This window comes from Eublepharis macularius, chromosome 5 (assembly GCF_028583425.1).
Source record: "Eublepharis macularius isolate TG4126 chromosome 5, MPM_Emac_v1.0, whole genome shotgun sequence".
NCBI lineage: Eukaryota > Metazoa > Chordata > Lepidosauria > Squamata > Eublepharidae > Eublepharis > Eublepharis macularius.
Genome location: NC_072794.1, coordinates 3,201,023 through 3,219,823, shown reverse-complemented (window position 1 = coordinate 3,219,823; position 18,801 = coordinate 3,201,023). Strand labels below are relative to the sequence as shown.

Genomic DNA, 18,801 nt, shown 5'->3' with positions numbered 1-18,801 from the left:
GGCCGAAAACAAAAGCTTGTAAAAATGATTTAAAGTGACAGGGGAGGAAATCTGCCACCACTGAGAATGTTCCCCCTCCTTTAAAAAAACACCTTGTCTTTTGTTAAGGAGGGCATGTGTGTGTGAGCCTCCATCCCATTAAATACATCCTGGCCTTGGGGAATTGTTTGTTCAAGCTGAAGGAAGAGGGAAGGTCTAGAAATGGGACACTTAGTTGTTTGAAGGGAAGGGGGGCACACTATGGAATATATTGAAAGTAAGAATTCAGAAGCAAAAAATAAGACCACCTGTTCTTGACTCAGAAAGGCAATGGGTGATTTTTACACTTGCGAGATGAAGATGTCAGGTCTCTCTGCCAGTTGCCATTCCACTGAAGCAAAGTCACGCCTGGCGTGTTCTGTGCTGGGGACGGGGGGGGGGGGGGGATTCCGTTTTGTAATCCTTGAGAACATCAGAATTGTGTCGGCTGGATCAGCCAAAGAAGTCCAGCATCCTGTCTGCAGGCGAGGACAGCCAGATAGTTTTGGCAAGCCCAGCAGGACAGAAAAGCCTCCCCTGACGTTTGTGTTTGTGGGTAGAGGTAGATTGCACATGAGCATGGGGAGACGGAGGAGACTCCCGGATGGAGCCAGCCTTGGTGTTCGCTGCTGCTGCTGCTGTCACTCTCCCCACTCACCCCCACGCAGCACATGAGAACATTTGTTTCAACAAACTCCCGAGTGCGCATCTCATCTTTTCCAAGGAACCCTCAGACCCAGAAGCTAGCAAGAGACCCTTTGCATAAAGGTGGGGCTGAGGGTTTCTTTGAGGGCCTTTTCCCCACACCCTGCGAAAATACCATTTTTGTGTTACTGGGCATAGATGGGCAGCCTCTGAAAAAAGGGAAAAGGTTTTGCTAGGACTGACTCCTCACCTTTCTCCCCTCCTCCATATTTAGCTTTTGGCTCTGCCTGTGGAATGCTGGGAAGTACAGGGACATTACTCACCTGCGTCACAGTTGCAAGAGGGAACGATGTGTGTGTGCGATTGTGTCGGGGGGGGGAAGGGTGTTGCTTATCTGTTTGTAACATCAGGTCCCCTTCTAAGGAAGGAATACTGGACGTCACCGTGGCCCTTTCCTGGCCAACACGTTCAGCTGCCAGAACTGAGTGGTCATACGTACATGGCTTGACCTTCTCAAGTGAGTTTAAAAGGCTGAGAGATCTGGAGGGGGAGGAGGGGCTTATTCCCTCCTGACTAATATTGGCTGCCCTGACTCTCTGCAGTGGAATTACAGAGTTTAGATTCCTTTTCCTCTAGGCAATGTATTCTTTCATTAGGGCTTCCAATGGTGCAACTGGATTGAGGCCAGAAATGTTCACTTTTTTAATTAATATTTTTTCCAGACAGAAATGTCTCAAGAAATAGCTGTGGACAGCTTGAGATGGCTAGCTGTGGCTCCGAGCGAAACTACAGGAGATGCACGACACGTGTCAGGTTCTTGCAGGTTTACCTGGGAAGTGTAGTCGGGCCCCGCCCCTGAGCTCCCAGAGGAAGACCTGAGTGGAATGCTCTGCTTGGATTTTCCTCCAGGAGTTCAGGAGCGGGGCCCGACTACACTTCCCAGGTAAACTTGCGAGAACACGACACGTGTCGGGCATCTTGTGTAGTTTAGCTCTCAGCCACGCCTGAACGTGGGTGCAAGTGCGCTGGCCGTGGATGTCTCACAGTCTCTTGTTTTCTGCTCTTGGTTCAGCTTGGTGCTTCCAGCAGACTCCTGTTAGATCCAGCGACAAGTCGCTTCTCGTCTATGTTTAGTTGGTCCAGAAGTGCTGCCAGCCTGGCTGCGCTTTGCCTTGTGTGCCCGGGGCCAGAAGAGTGAGGGTGCAAAGCCAGCCCTCCTCTCCTGTGCCCTTTGTTTTTCAGCTACTTTTCAAATCTTAATTGTAGGCTTGGACAGTTTTTAGCTGATGGGTTTTCCTGCCCTTCTATTTTTTTTTTGTCTTAACATTTATTCCTTCAGCTTGCATTTATACGATGAGCTTTTATACAGTCGAAAGACCTCAGCCCAGGCATTTTATTGCCGTCTTTGCAAGGTAGGCAACACTGTAGTCCACAATGGGTTTCTTTTCCTTGGAAAGAATCAATGAGTTTATTGAAAATGGAGACCCTGGAGGGGGGCAGGGCCCCCCCTCATTTAGTGTGTGATTGGGGGGTGGCTGCCCTGGAGGAGTGCTTCCCATGTGGACTTGAGAATCATGCAGACACTAAAAAGACACCTTAAATCTCCAATGCTTCCCACCCAAAGGGAATGGAACCCCACCATGACCCTGGCATTCCTCAACAGGGGGAGCACATCATAGGAGAGTTGGCTGGAGGGGGAGCCCCTGGACAGCAAAGGTCTCCCCCCCCCCTCTCTCTAGGGGCACAGTGTGCTCCCAGTGAGCCCTCCGCTCTCCAGAGAAAGCATCACCATCCAGCGCCCTGCAAGAAACCCAGCTAGCAAACCCGTGGGACGCTCTGGATTTTAACTTTTAATCTTTCCGCTTTTTAAAAAATGTATGGTGTTGGTTTCTTGGTGGTGACGTGCATCTTTTCATAAGTCTCCTGGAAGTGGAGGAGAACCTTAGGCCACGGGTGGGATAGAAGCATTTAAGTAAGAGAATGAATCTTCTCCCTGGCACAGCGATGCAACAGTTCTGGAAGAAGGTGCGCCTGTGAAAATTCCCCCTTGCTAGGCAGAAGCTATTAAAGCTGGATGGGTAAGTGATGTCTGGTATTGTTGGTCTCTTTGTTTAGAGTCATGGGTAGGTCACCATCCTGAAAGCTCCGGGTGTGCGTTCAGCGAAGCCTGCAAGGGGGCTGCCTCTGTACTCATGACTACGTCAGTTTGCAAAGAGTTTCAAAAAACAAACCAAAATGCCCAATGAAAAGCTGCTCGAGGCCGTGTTTCCATAGAGTCTTTATTGGTCATGGGTTCAATACCTGAGGTCTGACAGCGCACCTTTCCATGCTTAATAATTCAAAGGCAACATTTGCAAATGGAAGTATCCTTATTATGGTGATGACTGCAATTCAGGATAAAGAGCAGCAGATTCAGTATCCTCTCTCCAGCAGTAGCAGGTCAGATGCCTCCAGAACTCCCAAAGCAGAGCAAGACAGAGGCTGTTTTCACACTGCTTATCGGCCACGGAACATTGTGCCGAACTCCCGGAACGACAGCGTCTTCCTGGCGCGATTTTGTGCGTTCTCGTGCCAGGAAGACGCTGTCGTTCCGGGAGCTTGGTGCGATGTTCCATGGCCGGTAAGCAGTGTGCAAACAGCCAGAGCCTGACCCTGGGTCCACCTTGCATCTTCTGATGGGCTGTGGGAGGCCTTTCCCAGCACTCCGGGTCCTTTGAAGAGTGGTGGACCCCAAGTATTAGGAGAAAGGAGGGTGAAGCAAATAAGAGGTTCTTTTACCTGGTCTTTTTTTTACTCTCTCTCTCTCTCTCTCTCTCTCTCTCACACACACACACACACACACACACACACACATCTACCTAAAGGTGTACATCATGCATATACAGTCAGTGAGTACATGAAATATAATATATTGCGTCTTATAATATATTGCGTCTTAAATATGTGGCAGCAGGAATTTCTTACAGAAGCCAGCCTCAAACTGGCTTCAAACATTTCCCCAAATTTTGAAAGCATCCCCTCAAGGTCTTGGCATCATTCCTGAGTGCGTTGTAGCCACAGGATTTTTAAAAAAAATTATTCTCAAGGCTTTATTGCGGCTTTTCTCCAGGGCTGTTGATGGGGGGAGGGGAATATCCCAGTTCTAGCCTCCCAGTAACCCTGCAGGGTAGGTGAGCCTGTGGGTTTGTCCCCCAGTGCATGTTGTGTCTGCTGGCAATGAGGGGGGGGGGATCCTTCAAAAGGCCAGGGGCTATCAAAACAGAGTGGTGCTGCCTTGAGAAACGCATATGTACATGGACTGTGCCAGAGGGGGGGGGGGGAGGCCACCCGTGCAAAGCGGGCAGGACCAGGAGATGCCAGCCTGGCACGTCTATTCAAGAGAGTTGCCCAGTGCCGCCTCTTCTCTCTTGCCAGTTTGAAGCACATGCCCAGCGTGGAGATTTTCCTGTTGCGGACCCTTGCAGACTTTTCTGTACTGTTTCACAATCCATTTGGCCAGAAGCTCTTTTTGATCGCCATTTCTCTGTTGACCCCATTAACCGCTGGAATAGGAAAGCAAACACAGAAAGTGCATGATAGGAAACTGTAAAAAATCAATATTTTTCTCCAAGAAACTGTATTGAAGTGATGCAGGCTAAGAACATCATTTCCTCTCAGTTTATTATTATTATTATTATTATTATTAATTTTATGTTTTGTATTATTTCCCCTGCCTTGTCCCATATGCAACTTTAATCTCACATATAATGTTCAAAAACAGTTTGCCCCAATGAGGCTTGCAAAGAAGTGCAGCTTTAATGATGGAAGGTTGCACCAGCTGAACAGCTCATGTTTTGCAAAGCTTTCTCAGCATCTGATGCAGTCATAGCAGGCTCCTGCTAGTTCAGGGGCATGGGGGGTGGAGCTGGTAGTGTCTTAATTAGCAAATCCATGAGGTGCCAAAGAGCAATCTGAATCTGCCCCAAACCCAAAACCCACCCCCTGACCAGTCAAGCCTGGCTCTACCCATTAAGCAAACGTTTTATAAGGGCAAGTTATCAAGTGCACCTGGAGTGTCCAACGGTCCTCAGTAGTGGCTGGTGGGGGGATGTTCCATTGGCCACAACAGCCTTCTTGCCCTCTTCGAGCCTGGTGAAGCCTAAGCAAGAAACACACATTCAGAGGCATCTCAGATGGAAGAGTTCTTGCTCCTTCTAACGGGAGCAAAAGGCTCTTACTTTTCGCCTTAGATCCCTATTAAAAGATCCTTTGGTGCTCACAGAAAGCCAGCTGGCAAGATGTGCTCTGCCCTGGAGCCAGGGGACCTACCTGAAACCAGGGAGGCCTAGTGTGAGGAGAAAGGGGGGATGTGGTTCCCTGGTTGGGGACCCCTGAGGTTCCAGACTAGCATTGCAAACTCCAGCCTGAAAAAAATCTGGAGATTTGGGGGGGGGGCGTGCCTTTGGAGAGGAAAATTGGGGGGAAAGGACTACCGCATACTACAGCGTTTGACCTCTGGAGTGGCTCTTTTCTCCAGGCAGTCTGGAGATCAGCTGTAACTGGGAGAACTGCATGCTCCACCTGGAGGGCTGCAATCCTATTCCAGGCCCTAACAAAGGCCACCCTCCAATCTCCAGCCTTCTTGCTTTTCTGGGGCAGAATCTCATATCCATCTTGACTGGGCAATGGACTACCACCGGCTCCAGTGAGGAGCTCCCAAGGCCCCTGTAGGGCACCAGCTGGCCCAGAGTGGTTGACTCACCGGTGTGGCCCAAGTTAGTTCTGTGGGAGCCGGTATTCCCCAGTGGTGCAGAGTTCCGCTGAACCCCCAGGTTCCCTGGGTCACTGAAAGCGTTGGATGGAGCAAGCTGAACAGTCCTCATCCAATTGGCATTGAAGGTGTTAGGGTTGAAATTCCCAGGGGAGCTGGCAATGGGGTTTGTGCCACCTGAAGCTCCGGGTACTCCCAAAGGCCTTATGGCTGGGTTGGGTGGAGGGACACTCTGTAGAATGAGAGAAAGAAATCCAGGGTTATTTGTAGGGGTGGGGGGGGCAATACTATAAACTTGATTTACAGAAGAACGCAAACATTACTCCACAGTTTTTTAAGGGAAGGAGGAGGATTACAAATCTTTGAACGGTAATTTTCTTGCAAAAAATCCCAGTGAATTTTCCGATTGTCTTCCCTCCTCTGTTCCTGGGAGCTTTGCACATCTATACTTATAGGCAGGGCTTTTTTCTGGGAAATGAGGTGGTGGAACTCAGTGGGTTGCCCTTGGAGAAAATGGTCACATGGGCTGGTGGCCCCGCCCCCTGATCTCCAGACAGAGGGGAGTTTTGATTGTCTGGAGATCAGGGGGCGGGGCCACCAGCCATGTGACCATTTTCAAGAGGTTCCGGAACTCCGTTCCCCCGCGTTCCCCCTGAAAAAAAGCCCTGCTTATAGGTAACATGCAAAGCCTTACAAATGAGCCAGAAGCACAATTAACCGGTCCCACAGATGTCAACAGGGATTGGTCGTGATGAACTTTTGCTGGACGGTGCCTGGCAAACAGGAAGGAAGTCAAGCCACCAATGGCGAACTCTTAGATCTTTTGAAATCCAACAAAATCTTAATTCGCGATGACACATTTTAAGCTAGCAAAGGGCAGTCAATTCATGACAGACCAAACAGAGTGCTGCTCCCTGCAATGTAGAAATTAGGATATGGAACTCACCATCACAAGACGTATCACTGGCTGGAAACTTTAAAAGGGGATTAGACAAATTAATGGAAGATAGGTTAATGTAGTGATCAAGTGGAGGGCAAGTGGAGGGCAAGCGAACAGGGAGGAATACACGTGAGTCTGTTCACTCGCCAGGCAAGTGTAATTCGTCACTTGTAGCTTGGCTCTCAGAAAGAGGCAACGTGGAACATGAGCTACCTGCTTCCGCAGGGGGACAATTCTCCCTGGGGCTGCCATTGCTGTTGCCAATGCCCAGGGAATGTCCCTGCAATGTCATTGTCTCAGCCTCCCCCCCGGCTGCTATTTTCCCCTGCCGCTTTGGTTTGGTTTTTTTAAAAAAGTAGTACTTGGTATATTGTTATAGCATTAAAGCATTATAAAGATCTGTTTTCTGGTTCCTCTTAAGTCCCAACATTTTTTTTTAATAGAGTAAATTTCTTGCTGTTTTTGTTGCGATAAAAGGGAAATGTGCACCCCTTCTACCGCTGTAACAAAAAGGGGTAGAGACTTTTTTAAATGAATGCTGGGAATGCAGATGAACTAATAGGCTGTGTCAATAGATCATCATAATGTTATAACATTATAGGACTGTACCGGTTCCCATTAAAAAAAACAGCTGAAAGAGCCCTTCAGTGGCATAGGGGAAGAAAGTGGCTGTGGGGAAATCGTGCCTGTTTAAAAAAGGCGTACATCCCTCTCTGCATAGTGGGCAAGGGGACTTCACAGTCTTTGTGAAAGTTCCTATCAAACCAGGTTGGGAAAGGCTGCGGCAAAGGGGGAGGGGAACAGAAAATGGACTATGAAGGGAGGAGGGCCTATGGATGCTCCCCCCCCCCAATGCTCCGCTGAACGCCGCAAACCCTCTGTGTGGAACTAACCAAGACTTGACAAAAAATTTAATACAATTTATTGCAGGGGTACGTTTGAGCGAAAACTAGGGTTGCCAGCTCCGGGTTGGGAAATTCCTGGAGATTTTGAGGATGGAGCCTGGAGAGGGTGGGGTTTGGGGCAGGGAGGGGCTTCCGCTGAGTATAATGCCATATCAAAAAGAGTCCAGTAGCACCTGTAAGACTAACCAATTTTATTTACAATAAAATTGGTTAGTCTTAAAGGTGCTACTGGACTCTTTTTGATTTTGCTACTACAGACTAACACGGCTAACTCCTCTGGATCTATAATGCCGTAGACTCCATCCTCCAAAGCAGCCATTTTCTCCAGGGGAACTGATCTCTGTCGGCTGGAGATCAGTTGTAATTCAAGGAGATCTCCAGCTACCACCTGGAGGCTGGCAACCCTAGAAAAAACAGATGACAGGGACGCCGCGCACGATACGTGTTGGGCCACCCCCACCCCCACCCCCACCCTGAGTTGCAGGGACATGAGGGTTTGGGAACTAATATCCCCAAGTGCTCGAAGATCTGAATGGGCTCGGGAGTGCAGCATGGGGGCAGGAGGGGCATCTGCCTTCCCTCATGTGCTGGTTTCCTGAGCTGAAACAGCCACAACAAGGCCTTGCATGCTCTGCTGTGGGGCTCCATGCATTGCAGGCCACCCCACAGCCGTTTTGGCTGAGAAAGGGAGCATGGGAGGGAAGGTGGGAGACCCTCCCTGAGCCAGTTCAGGTTCAAGAGCACGTGGGAACATTCGTTCCCGAAGCTCACATGTGCCTGCAAAGTTGGGTTGGGGCCCCCTGACTTGATGTGTGAGGAGGGTGGCTAACTTCCAGGCAGGGCCTGAAGATTTCCCAAAATTACAACTGATCACCAGATAGGGATGCCGGTCCCCTAGTGGGGGCAGGGGATCCCCCGCTCCCAGCCTCCCCTCCCCTCCACCACTCCCCTGGCTGGGCCAATTTCTTTAAGAATTGGCATGGTTCAAAGTGCTGGAGTACTCCTGGGGCCTGCATGACATCATTGTCCCGGATGAGACATCATTGTGCTGTGCCTGAAGAGTGCCCACTTTGTGCGCACACAAGAAGATTCTGATGAGGGACGGGTCCTCCCCCCACCTCAAGTAAGGGAATAGAGTTGCCATGTCCAGGTTGATTTGGGGGGTGGAGCCTGAAGAGGGTGGGGTTGTGGAGGGGAGGGACCTCAGTGGGGTATAACGCCAGAGAGTTCACCCTTCAAAGCAGCCATTTTCTCCAGGGGAACTGATCTCTGTTGCCTGGAGATCCGTTGTAATTCCGGGAGATCTCCAGCTATCACCTGGAGGCTGGCAACCCTATAAAAGGGGACCTGGGAGCCCTTTCACCAGATAACAGAGATCAGATCCCCTGGAGAAAAGGCCTACTTTGAAGGGCAGATTTTATGGTATTCTACCCTATTGTGGTCCCTCCCCTCCCCAAATTTTAGAAACTTCCATCCTGGAGTTGGCAGCCCTGTGCATGTCACATGTACTGTGTAGTTTGGTCCTTAGAATGCCACACGGCAACCTGCATTTAAGCAGACTTCAAAATATAAGCAGAGGGCCAAGCTACAAGTGACGAACAACACTTGAATGGCAAGTGAGCAGACTCACCTGTGTTCCTCCCTGTACACTTGCGCTCCACTTGCACCCCACTCGATCTGTTCCCTTGCCATTCGAGTGTAATTCGTCACTTCTAGCTTTGCCCTGAGTAGACTAGCAGTTTTGAAACTTGATGAAAAAATTTGTGTGTCTCTTGATGAAGCCCGGCACATCTGCCAGGTGAACCCCTGTCTGTGGCAGAGAATTCTGTCACAAATGCAGGCTTGGTTCAAACAGGACAGAAGCCAAGCCCATGGCGCCTCATCACGGCCCTCAACAGCAAGGCTGCAGCCAGGGCTTTTTTTCTGGGGAAAGAGGTGGTGGAACTCAGTGGGTTGTCCTTGAAGAAAATGGTCACATGGCTGGTGGCCCCGCCCCCTGATCTCCAGGCAGAGGGGAGTTGAGATTGTCTGGAGATCAGGGGGCGGGGCTACCAGCCATGTGACCATTTTCAAGAGGTTCCGGAACTCCGTTCCGCCGCCTTCCAGCTGAAAAAAAGCCCTGCTGCTAGCAGTGAGGGGCATCTGTCTCCCTGCTGCAGAACGTCCCATCAGAGCCTCCACTTCCCTTCCTTTCTGTAGTTATTTCAGCCTTGGGCAGGGCCAAAGGTGGAAGCCAAAGAGCTCTTGGCAGGTGGCTCTGAGGAAGCAGCCCCGAGAATCTAGGACCTGCCCAGGAGTTTATGTTGGGTATTTTTTCTTTGCTTAATGCTTGAAATACACATTTCTGCTTTTTTGTAAACTGCTCTGGGTCCCCACTGGGGAAAAAAGCGGCGGCATAGAAATGCCTACAGAAATAAATATGGCAGGAATGGATTGGACATGGGCTATTCTTGATCAAGGAACATTTAAGAGGCTTCTGAGCAAATCCAGAATCAACATTTGAAAAACATGCAGGGGAACTCTCTGCCTCAAGATGTGGTGACGGCTGCTGTGGAGGCAGCTTTCAAAAAGAATTGGACACATTCATGGAGGATAGCTCAAGAGAACCTCCACGTCCAGTGGTCACCTACCTTGGAATGCCAGATGCTGGGAGCCAAAAACACGGGCCGATTTCCTACCCTACTTGTGGCTATCTAGAAATACCAACTCTGTGACAGGTAGGTTAGAAGCTACCCTCCTGCCTGAATGACTGGATAATATTTTAAATCAATTCAAATAAATACCCAGCACTTCTGTTTGGTCCGCTCTAGTTCCAGCCGTAAGGTTTCCTTCTCGCTGATGAGTTTGTGCTGCTCTGCGTACATTTTTGAGGTCTGGGTGTTGCAGGCTGCCTGAAGGGCTTGCTTCTCCTGTCCAGAGCGCTGCTCTTGTGCTGTGAGCTTGTGGTCCCGCTCCAGCAGGTCTTGGGAGCAGGCTGACTTTTCTTTCTGCAGCAAGGCATTCTCTTTGCCCACAGCGTTGATTCTGTCTTCCAGGCGCTGCCCCAGGCCAGCCATGTAGCCATCCAGCTGTTTGGACAGATTGAGGCACGTCGTCTGCAAGGTTCTGACCTCCTCTGTGTTGCACATCCAGATGGGCTGGCCGGGCAGAGCCGTCTCCAACGCAGACTTCAGGTTCTGGCGGACCGCCTGCATCTCACCCATCACCTTGGCCTCCAGCTCCCCAACCTTCTGCACCTGCGTCCGGACCTGGAGCACCTCCCGCCGGCAGGCAGTCTCCTTCTGCTCCACTTTCTTAATTTCTTCTTTCAGGCGTTCGTTCTCCTGGGCCAACTTCTTCTGCTCCAGGTCAGCTTTCAAAGCCTCTGCCTTCAGCTGTGCTTGAAGTGCATTCACTTTGTCTGGGGAGGAAAAGAAAAGCAGGGAGGGAAGGGAGGGGTGAGCAGCCCCCGCTCCCTGCTCTCCTATCCCTGTTCCCAAAGACTTAATCTTCTTAATTTTATTTTAACATGAACGCATTTTAAAATTCGTCCCAGGACTGGAGCATACTGTAATGGCCACACCTTCCCTCCTCTGTGGGTTCCAATAAAACAGGGCACAAGAGATTGACAATTTGGCTCTCCCCCGTGTCTGCGCTTGTGTTTTCCTCCCAGGGAGGCAACTGCAGCTCAGGAGCAGAAATTTAAATCCTTGAAGAGCCCAGGAAGGGCGGGGCTGGCTCAAGGGGTTTCAGCACCCTGTGCAGATGAGGACTGTGGCACCCCCTCACCTTCACACACAAACACAATGAAACACCAACTGGCTCTTTCCAAGGGCTGAAATCCAGGGAATGCTGACCCTGGGGATAACTCCCATTAAACCTAGTGGGATTCACTTCCAAGTAGGCACGGTAGACATTCATAGGAGGAATGCTGGTTCAGGTCCTTCTCTGCCCTGCATCCGGGATGCCTGGGGGTGCCTGCAGCTCTCTAACTCTTTGGGTGCCGCACAGCTCTGGTGCCCTAGACAGTCATCTAGGCTTGCCAAGTGGACAGGCCTTTCCTGGGCAGGAGGAGGCTTAACTAGCCCACCCTTTGCTGTTCTTTCCCAGTCTTTAGAGCGACTGCTTTAAAAACCTGTGAAAGATCCTCCTCGTGGATCTCTGGCATCCCTTTTGGTTGGCCCCCTGTCCTTGGTGCACAGCAATACAAGTTGCACACAAAGCAATCTCATTGTGGTATAATTGCCCAAGATTCCCCTTATCTGGTGTTCATAGGGCCAAGCTACAAGTGATGAATGACTCTTGAACGGCAAGTGAACAGACTCACGTGTATTCCTCCCTGTTCACTTGCACTCCACTTGCACACCACTTGCCTGGCAAATGAACAGACTCACGTGTATTCCTCCCTGTTCACTTGCACTCCACTTGCACACCACTTGCCTGGCAAATGAACAGACTCACGTGTATTCCTCCATGTTCACTTGCACTCCACTTGCACACCACTTGCCTGGCAAATGAACAGACTCACGTGTATTCCTCCCTGTTCACTTGTGCTCCACTTGCACACCACTTGCCTGGCAAATGAACAGACTCACGTGTATTCCTCCCTGTTCACTTGCACTCCACTTGCACACCACTTGCCTGGCAAATGAACAGACTCACGTGTATTCCTCCCTGTTCACTTGCGCTCCACTTGCACACCACTTGCCTGGCAAATGAACAGACTCACGTGTATTCCTCCCTGTTCACTTGCGCTCCACTTGCACACCACTTGCCTGGCAAATGAACAGACTCACGTGTATTCCTCCCTGTTCACTTGCGCTCCACTTGCACACCACTTGCCTGGCAAATGAACAGACTCACGTGTATTCCTCCCTGTTCACTTGCGCTCCACTTGCACACCACTTGCCTGGCAAATGAACAGACTCACGTGTATTCCTCCCTGTTCACTTGCGCTCCACTTGCACACCACTTGCCTGGCAAATGAACAGACTCACGTGTATTCCTCCCTGTTCACTTGCGCTCCACTTGCACACCACTTGCCTGGCAAATGAACAGACTCACGTGTATTCCTCCCTGTTCACTTGCGCTCCACTTGCACACCACTTGCCTGGCAAATGAACAGACTCACGTGTATTCCTCCCTGTTCACTTGCGCTCCACTTGCACACCACTTGCCTGGCAAATGAACAGACTCACGTGTATTCCTCCCTGTTCACTTGCGCTCCACTTGCACACCACTTGCCTGGCAAATGAACAGACTCACGTGTATTCCTCCCTGTTCACTTGCGCTCCACTTGCACACCACTTGCCTGGCAAATGAACAGACTCACGTGTATTCCTCCCTGTTCACTTGCGCTCCACTTGCACACCACTTGCCTGGCAAATGAACAGACTCACGTGTATTCCTCCCTGTTCACTTGCGCTCCACTTGCACACCACTTGCCTGGCAAATGAACAGACTCACGTGTATTCCTCCCTGTTCACTTGCGCTCCACTTGCACACCACTTGCCTGGCAAATGAACAGACTCACGTGTATTCCTCCCTGTTCACTTGTGCTCCACTTGCGTCTGTTCATTTGCCAGGCAAGTGTAATTTGTCACTTGTAGCTTGGGTCTGGGTTCCCCAGATCCAACTCGGGTATCCACAGGCAATAGTAGTTAAAAATTAAATGGCTGTTAAAGAATAAAAGAGCCCAAAGGACCTCACAATGCCTCCATGGAGGGAGGATGGGCACCTCCCTCCCCGCTCAAGCAGTTTCCCGTGCCCCAAAGGCACGGGAGGAGTGTCCCTCCCCCCATGTTTTTACTGCTCCTCCTGCGCAGAATACTCCACGTGGAACAGAAAAAACAGGGACAAAACTTCACTCCCCTGCTATTTTGAAATGTGGAAAAAGTTTGAGGGGAAAGAGAGGAGACCGCCCCCCAGCCCCCCAGCCCCCCCCCCGCGGAGACATTCTGAGGCCGTTTGGGGTCTCCTTTCTTTTTTAACAGCCCTTCCCCAAAGCTGCAGGGAACTCAAATTGGGTCTGGCATGTTATCTGCCATGTAACGGCCATGTGGAGAAGGAAAAAAAAATAGGAGGGAGCTGTAGGTTGTTTGTCAAAACATCACATGTATCGAATTGGGAAATATAAAAGTGGAAGAGAAGAGTGGAGGGTTTCTAGGATTTCACTTCACAAACAAGGCCAAGTAGGAACTCCAAGATGCAGGGAGAAAAGTGGGTCAGCAGCAGCATTCCAGAGATCGCCCTAAAGGGTAGCCTGCCAGTCTCTTGGCCGGACCCAGTACCCCAGCTCTCCACCCAGTTCCTGCACCCAATTTTTCCTCAGTCCCAATACATTTTGCCAGCATGGCACCTACAGAAGGTCGCTGAGGTGTCAGCCCATCTTTGGACAGAGGGGCAAGAGGAGAGACTGAAGAAGCCACTCATCATGAGACAGGCCCTGGAGTCTTCCCAGCAAACTTGGATGGCCCATTTAGGGAGATTTTGGAGGGGTTCAAAGCAGGCTTGTTTGAGGCTTCTCAGAGGGTCCTTTGCACATATCTGTTTCTAGAGATGTGGCGGAGTAGGGGCAGATGAAATGGGGGAAAACAGGGCTTTTTTTCAGCGGGAACACGGTGGAACGGAGTTCCGGCACCTCTTAAAAATGGTCACATAGCCGGTGGCCCCATCCCTAATCTCCAGACAGAGGGGAGTTTAGATTGCCCTCCGCGCCGCTCTGTGGCACGGGGGGCAATCTAAACTCCCCTCTGTTCGGAGATCGGGGGGCAGGGCCACCAGCCATGTGACCATTTTCTCTGAAGGCAGTTTAAACTTTAAAAAACTCCCCCCTTGTTCCAGCTGACCCAAAGTGAAATCATTGTGCAGTCTTGAGTTCCACCACCTCTTTTCCCGGAAAAAAAAAAACCCTGGTGGAAAAGATAGATCAAGAAGATGAGATCTTGGTCCTCTTCTCCAAAACAAGGCTGGTCTGGTTGGGGTGCACTTTCATACCTGGATAGGTAGCATTGAAGATATTCACCAACATGCTGCACTCCCGGAAGTTCTGGTACACGGTCTCAGTCTGCCGAAGTTGTCCTTGCAGCTTCAACTAGAAAAAGATCATGGGATGTTTACTCCCAACGGCTGATGTGGGACCAGGAAAGAAGATGGCTGGATGCACCACCTTTGTTTTAATTAGGACAGAGTCCAAAGCTCCATCAAAGGATTTACTGGAACCTTAAGATTTGAAGATACTCCAAATCCAGGGGCTGGAGGGGAGAAGGGATTACCCAAGGTGGCAGGGTGAATGCAATTAGAGGAATGCCTCCCAAATCCTCCCATCAGGGATGCTGCCATACCAAATACCAAAACTCTCTGCCTTTTGTAGGCTTCTTTGTAACCCTCTGCGTTTCTAGATCTTCCTATATTTCCATCTATCACTTTGCACCTGTCTTGTATCACCCATGCATTGGCTTGGCATGCAGAAGGCCCTGGTTTAGTCCCTGCAAGCTCAGGTTGGAAGAGTCTTGAGGAGCTGGAACTGAAAAAGATGGTTCTCTGCCTGGGATCCGGAGAGCTGCTGCCACTAGAGGAGGCAAGATGGGTTGAGCCTGAGCCATGCACTGGGTGAAATGAATGACTAGCTGTCAAGGCCCAGAACATCACTTGCCCTTTCAAACGCAGCAAGGCATTCAAAGCAGAAGCCTGTTGCTTCCAGATTCAATCCACGTGCCCATCCCCAAAGACCTCAACATGGAACTACAGTTTGCAGCATCCCCGTGCAAACCATGGCAGCTACCGAGGGTTCAAGCAGGTCTCCCCAGCAGAAATCCAGGATGCGCTGGGAATGTGGAGAAGCTCAGTGGGAAAGGCAGCCTCCCCTTTCCCAGCGCGGCAGGCTTGAGCTTGGCGTGGTCCAGGAGTATCATCATGAAACCAGAGACTTACCTTCTCTGCTGTGCAGAGCTTGCTGGTAAAGTTGAGTCGGTTCAGCTGGCCCTGGATCTGGCGGCTCTCTGCACGGCTGGCGTTGAGCAGGTGAGTGAGATTGTCCTTCTCCTTACTGAGGAGTCCTGTCTTGACACGGCACTCCTCCACCCAGATCGTCATCCCCTTCAGGTGTGTTTCAGCAGCTGCGTGGTTGTTGGCATAGACCATGAAGAGTACCAGCCCCAAAATAATCAGGAACTGGATGAGGGAGAGGAAGAGGAAGACATACTTGGCGTAGAAGCCGCAGTCCCGTTGTGGGCGCAGGATGGAATTATTCTCCAGGCCCACCTTAGCTAGGCTGTATGGATTCTTCTCCATGGCTGCCTCTGCCGACTGCCTGGGCCACCTTTGCGGCTCAGCCTCTGCCTTGGTGGGGTGGGGCGAGACTCTCGCCACTGTTTAGATTGCGTTGATGAATATTTCCCCTCTCCTGGCTCCTTCCTGCCTTGCCGGAACAGCCGGCACTTGTGGGTTAGCACAACAGGGCTGCCGGCCCACAGAAGCTCCATTGTTCTCAGAGATGAGGGGAAACATCCCCCCTGTTTGTTTTGCTCTTGGGCCTGGCCAGAGGAGGCCAAGCAAGGCCCAGGGGGCCCAGGGAAAAAAGACAGCTAAGAGAGCGGCGGCCAAGGTTTTGGCCCAGCACTGAGCTGCCCTCTGCTCAGCTCTGTTGGTGAAATCGTGTCAGTTTGCCATGTCTGCCCCCCTTGCTCCCACCCATGTGAGTTCACTGAGGCCCAAAGACCCCAGAGTTTTGTGGTGCCTTAAACATGGAGGGCACTTGCATTGTGGCAGAAGCTTTGGGGAGCCTGCAGACTGGTCAGTGGGGTGTGTGGACCACCTCCTGGCAATGAAGAGTTGACAGAGGAGAGCGAATCTTAATAGGGGAGCCAAACCTCTACAAGAGGGCTGTTATTCTCTGGGATGAGCCAGCTACTAATGGTCTCTCTTGAGCCCAAGTTTGATAGTGATCTCGATGTGAATTCCAATTCAGTAGTTCCAAATAGTGTCTCCCTTTGAAATATTTCTGCTGAAGTGCTACAACTCTAAAGTCTATTGCTAAGTGGCAATAGAAGGTTGAAATGCTGCCTCCCCTCATTTCCTAGTGTTTTAATGTTTAAAGTATGCTCTGGATCCAGATATTCTCTTGTGCAGAGGCAGTCCCGTTTTTGGTCAGTGTAAACAGCGGAAGGTTATTGCTGGGACCGAACACCGTTGATTCTGTTAGATGCAGGTCCCTTATCTGACAGAGGCGAGTGTGGTGCTAGATTTCATTTCCAGCTCATGCACCCTTCCCTTTTCCAGTCTTGAAACAACACTGAGTCACCGTCCGCCCTGCGAGGACAAAAGCCAGGACAGATCCTGGCTCAGACAGACTCGCCCACTATACAGATAACTGCAACCCAAAAGAAAGCTGTTTTCTCACAAGAGGCATCAGTGCACACGTGCCGGTGGAACTGGAGAAATTTAACAAATCCCCTTTCCTGCTCCTCGGCACCGTATCAAATATCCTTGCTAATGAATACATTTTGAAAAGAACACAGGCCACCACGACCCCAGGCTTAAGCCTCCTTAGATTTCAGTAGGGCTTTCTAGTGCTCATTCCTGCAACATCATAGCACCTGAGAGCTAAATTTGCATGTAAAGTGGACACATTTTAGGCTTTTTTCCCAAACACTGTTATTTTTCAGCTTTAGTGGAAACCGGGGTGGGGTCTGGGGTTTGCAGTGAGCAGGACTCCTCTGCTTCCAGGAAGAAGCTGCCAGGAAAGGAGACTCCTGGAGACTTTGGGGTGGGTGGGTCACTGTGAAAAGGTCCAGAAGGCCAGAAGACGAGCCCCGCTGGATTCAGTCCAACATCCTGTTTCCAGTCAGAAGCCCACAAGAAAGCCCGGGCAGAAGCAGCGATTAATCCCAGGCAGCTGGCCTCCAGGGACAGACTGCCTCTGAGAGCCAAGCTACAGTTGACGCCTGACACAGGTTGTACACTTGTCAGCTTCCCTCAAGTTTTGATGGGAAATGTAGGCATCTTGGTCTTGCAGCTGTAATGGAGAGCCAAGCTGTAAAACCAGGACACCTACATTTCCCATCAAAACTTGAGGGAAGCTGACAAGTGCCCAACCTGTGTAAGGCGTCACTTGTAGCTTGGCTCTGAGGCTGGAAGTCCTGCTTGGGCACCGTTGCTAACTGGTACTGATCGTTCTTTCTTCTACAAATATGTCTTTTAAAGCCGCCTGTTACAGGAAGTTCTGCAAGTTAATTATGGGCAGAACAGTTTCCTGAGTCTGCTGCTCATCACCTTCACTGGGTGCCCTTCCTAGAGATGTGAGAGAAGCAGGTGAATGCAGCTGCAAAAAGGACTTCCCCTGACTCAGACTGGAAGATGGCCCCCTCCCTTGACATGGCTCATCTGGCCACCTGCATTCATGGCACAGTGACATCGAGAGACTAGACTACTAAAATGTACTCTACAGGGCTTTTTTTCAGGGGGAACGCGGGGGAACGGAGTTCCGGAACCTCTTGAAAATGGTCACATGGGCTGGTGGCCCCGCCCCCTGATCTCCAGACAGAGGGGAGTTTAGAATGCCCTCTGCGCCGCTTGGCGCAGAGGGCCATCTAAACTCCCCTCTGTCTGGAGATCAGGGGGCGGGGCCACCAGCCCATGTGACCATTTTCTCTGAGGGCAACCCGCTGAGTTCCACCACCTCTTTTCCCAGAAAAAAAGCCCTGGTACTCTACATAAATCTGCCTCAAACTCTACTTGGACACTCCAGCCGGTGCAGAATGCTGCAGCTCAATTATTATCAGGAGCTAGATGGAGCACACATATTACTCCTCTTCTGTAGTCACTCGATTGGCGATCCAGCAATCACCGGGCTCAGTTCAAGGTTTTGGCTATCAGGTACAAAGCCCTTCATAGTCCTGGTTCCTCATATCTACAGGAGCTTCTCTCTCTTCCTATGCTTTGCCACAGCAGCTTTGCTCATCTGAACAGGGCCTTCTGCAAGTGCCACCCTGAACATGGGCAAAATCTAGGTCCTACTGGTGGGAGATGAGGGGACCTGGCACTCACCTTTCTAGATTCCTAGATTCCTAGATTCTAGATTCCTCCTGGTGTGGTGCAATAACATTACTTCCGCGAGTGACGTCATCACACCTGGTGGCAGGCATGCTCCTGCCTTTCGCAGGGGCCAATTTTTGCCCCTGCAAAGAGTGGGAGCATGCCCACCACTGGGCATAATGACATCATTCCTGGAAGCGATGTCATCACACCCATGGGCAATGTGCCTCTTCTTCACCCCCGGGCCCATTCTCCATGGCCTTTCCCCTCTGCCAGCCAGGTGAGTGGTGGCGGGGGTGGGGGGCAAAGGCTGGGAGTGGGGAATGCCCTGCCCCAACTGGGGGATTGGCAGCAGTAGCAAAATCAACAGCTGCCTGGAGACGCACATTCTCAGTAATGGCCCCCACCTTATGGACTATGACAGAGTCAGAGAGACAGAGAGGTCAGGGCCTAGACAGCCTCCTTTCCCCTGTCCTAATGAAATGCCTTTTGAAATATAGATTACTATCCTTAGGGGCTTCCTTCCTCCT

General features: G+C 50.8%; 1 protein-coding gene across 1 annotated transcript; it reads right to left on the bottom strand.

The window, feature by feature from the left end:
- Positions 1-2,924: 2,924 nt before the first annotated feature.
- On the bottom strand, positions 2,925-15,591 carry PLVAP (plasmalemma vesicle associated protein). The gene is made up of 6 exons (XM_054980191.1): positions 15,170-15,591; positions 14,234-14,330; positions 10,042-10,658; positions 5,405-5,645; positions 4,711-4,801; positions 2,925-4,205 (listed from the first exon to the last, which is right to left on the bottom strand). Exons 1-6 carry the CDS (start codon positions 15,527-15,529, stop codon positions 4,199-4,201), a joined length of 1,413 nt encoding a protein of 470 aa, XP_054836166.1. The 5' UTR covers positions 15,530-15,591; the 3' UTR covers positions 2,925-4,198.
- Positions 15,592-18,801: the final 3,210 nt, after the last annotated feature.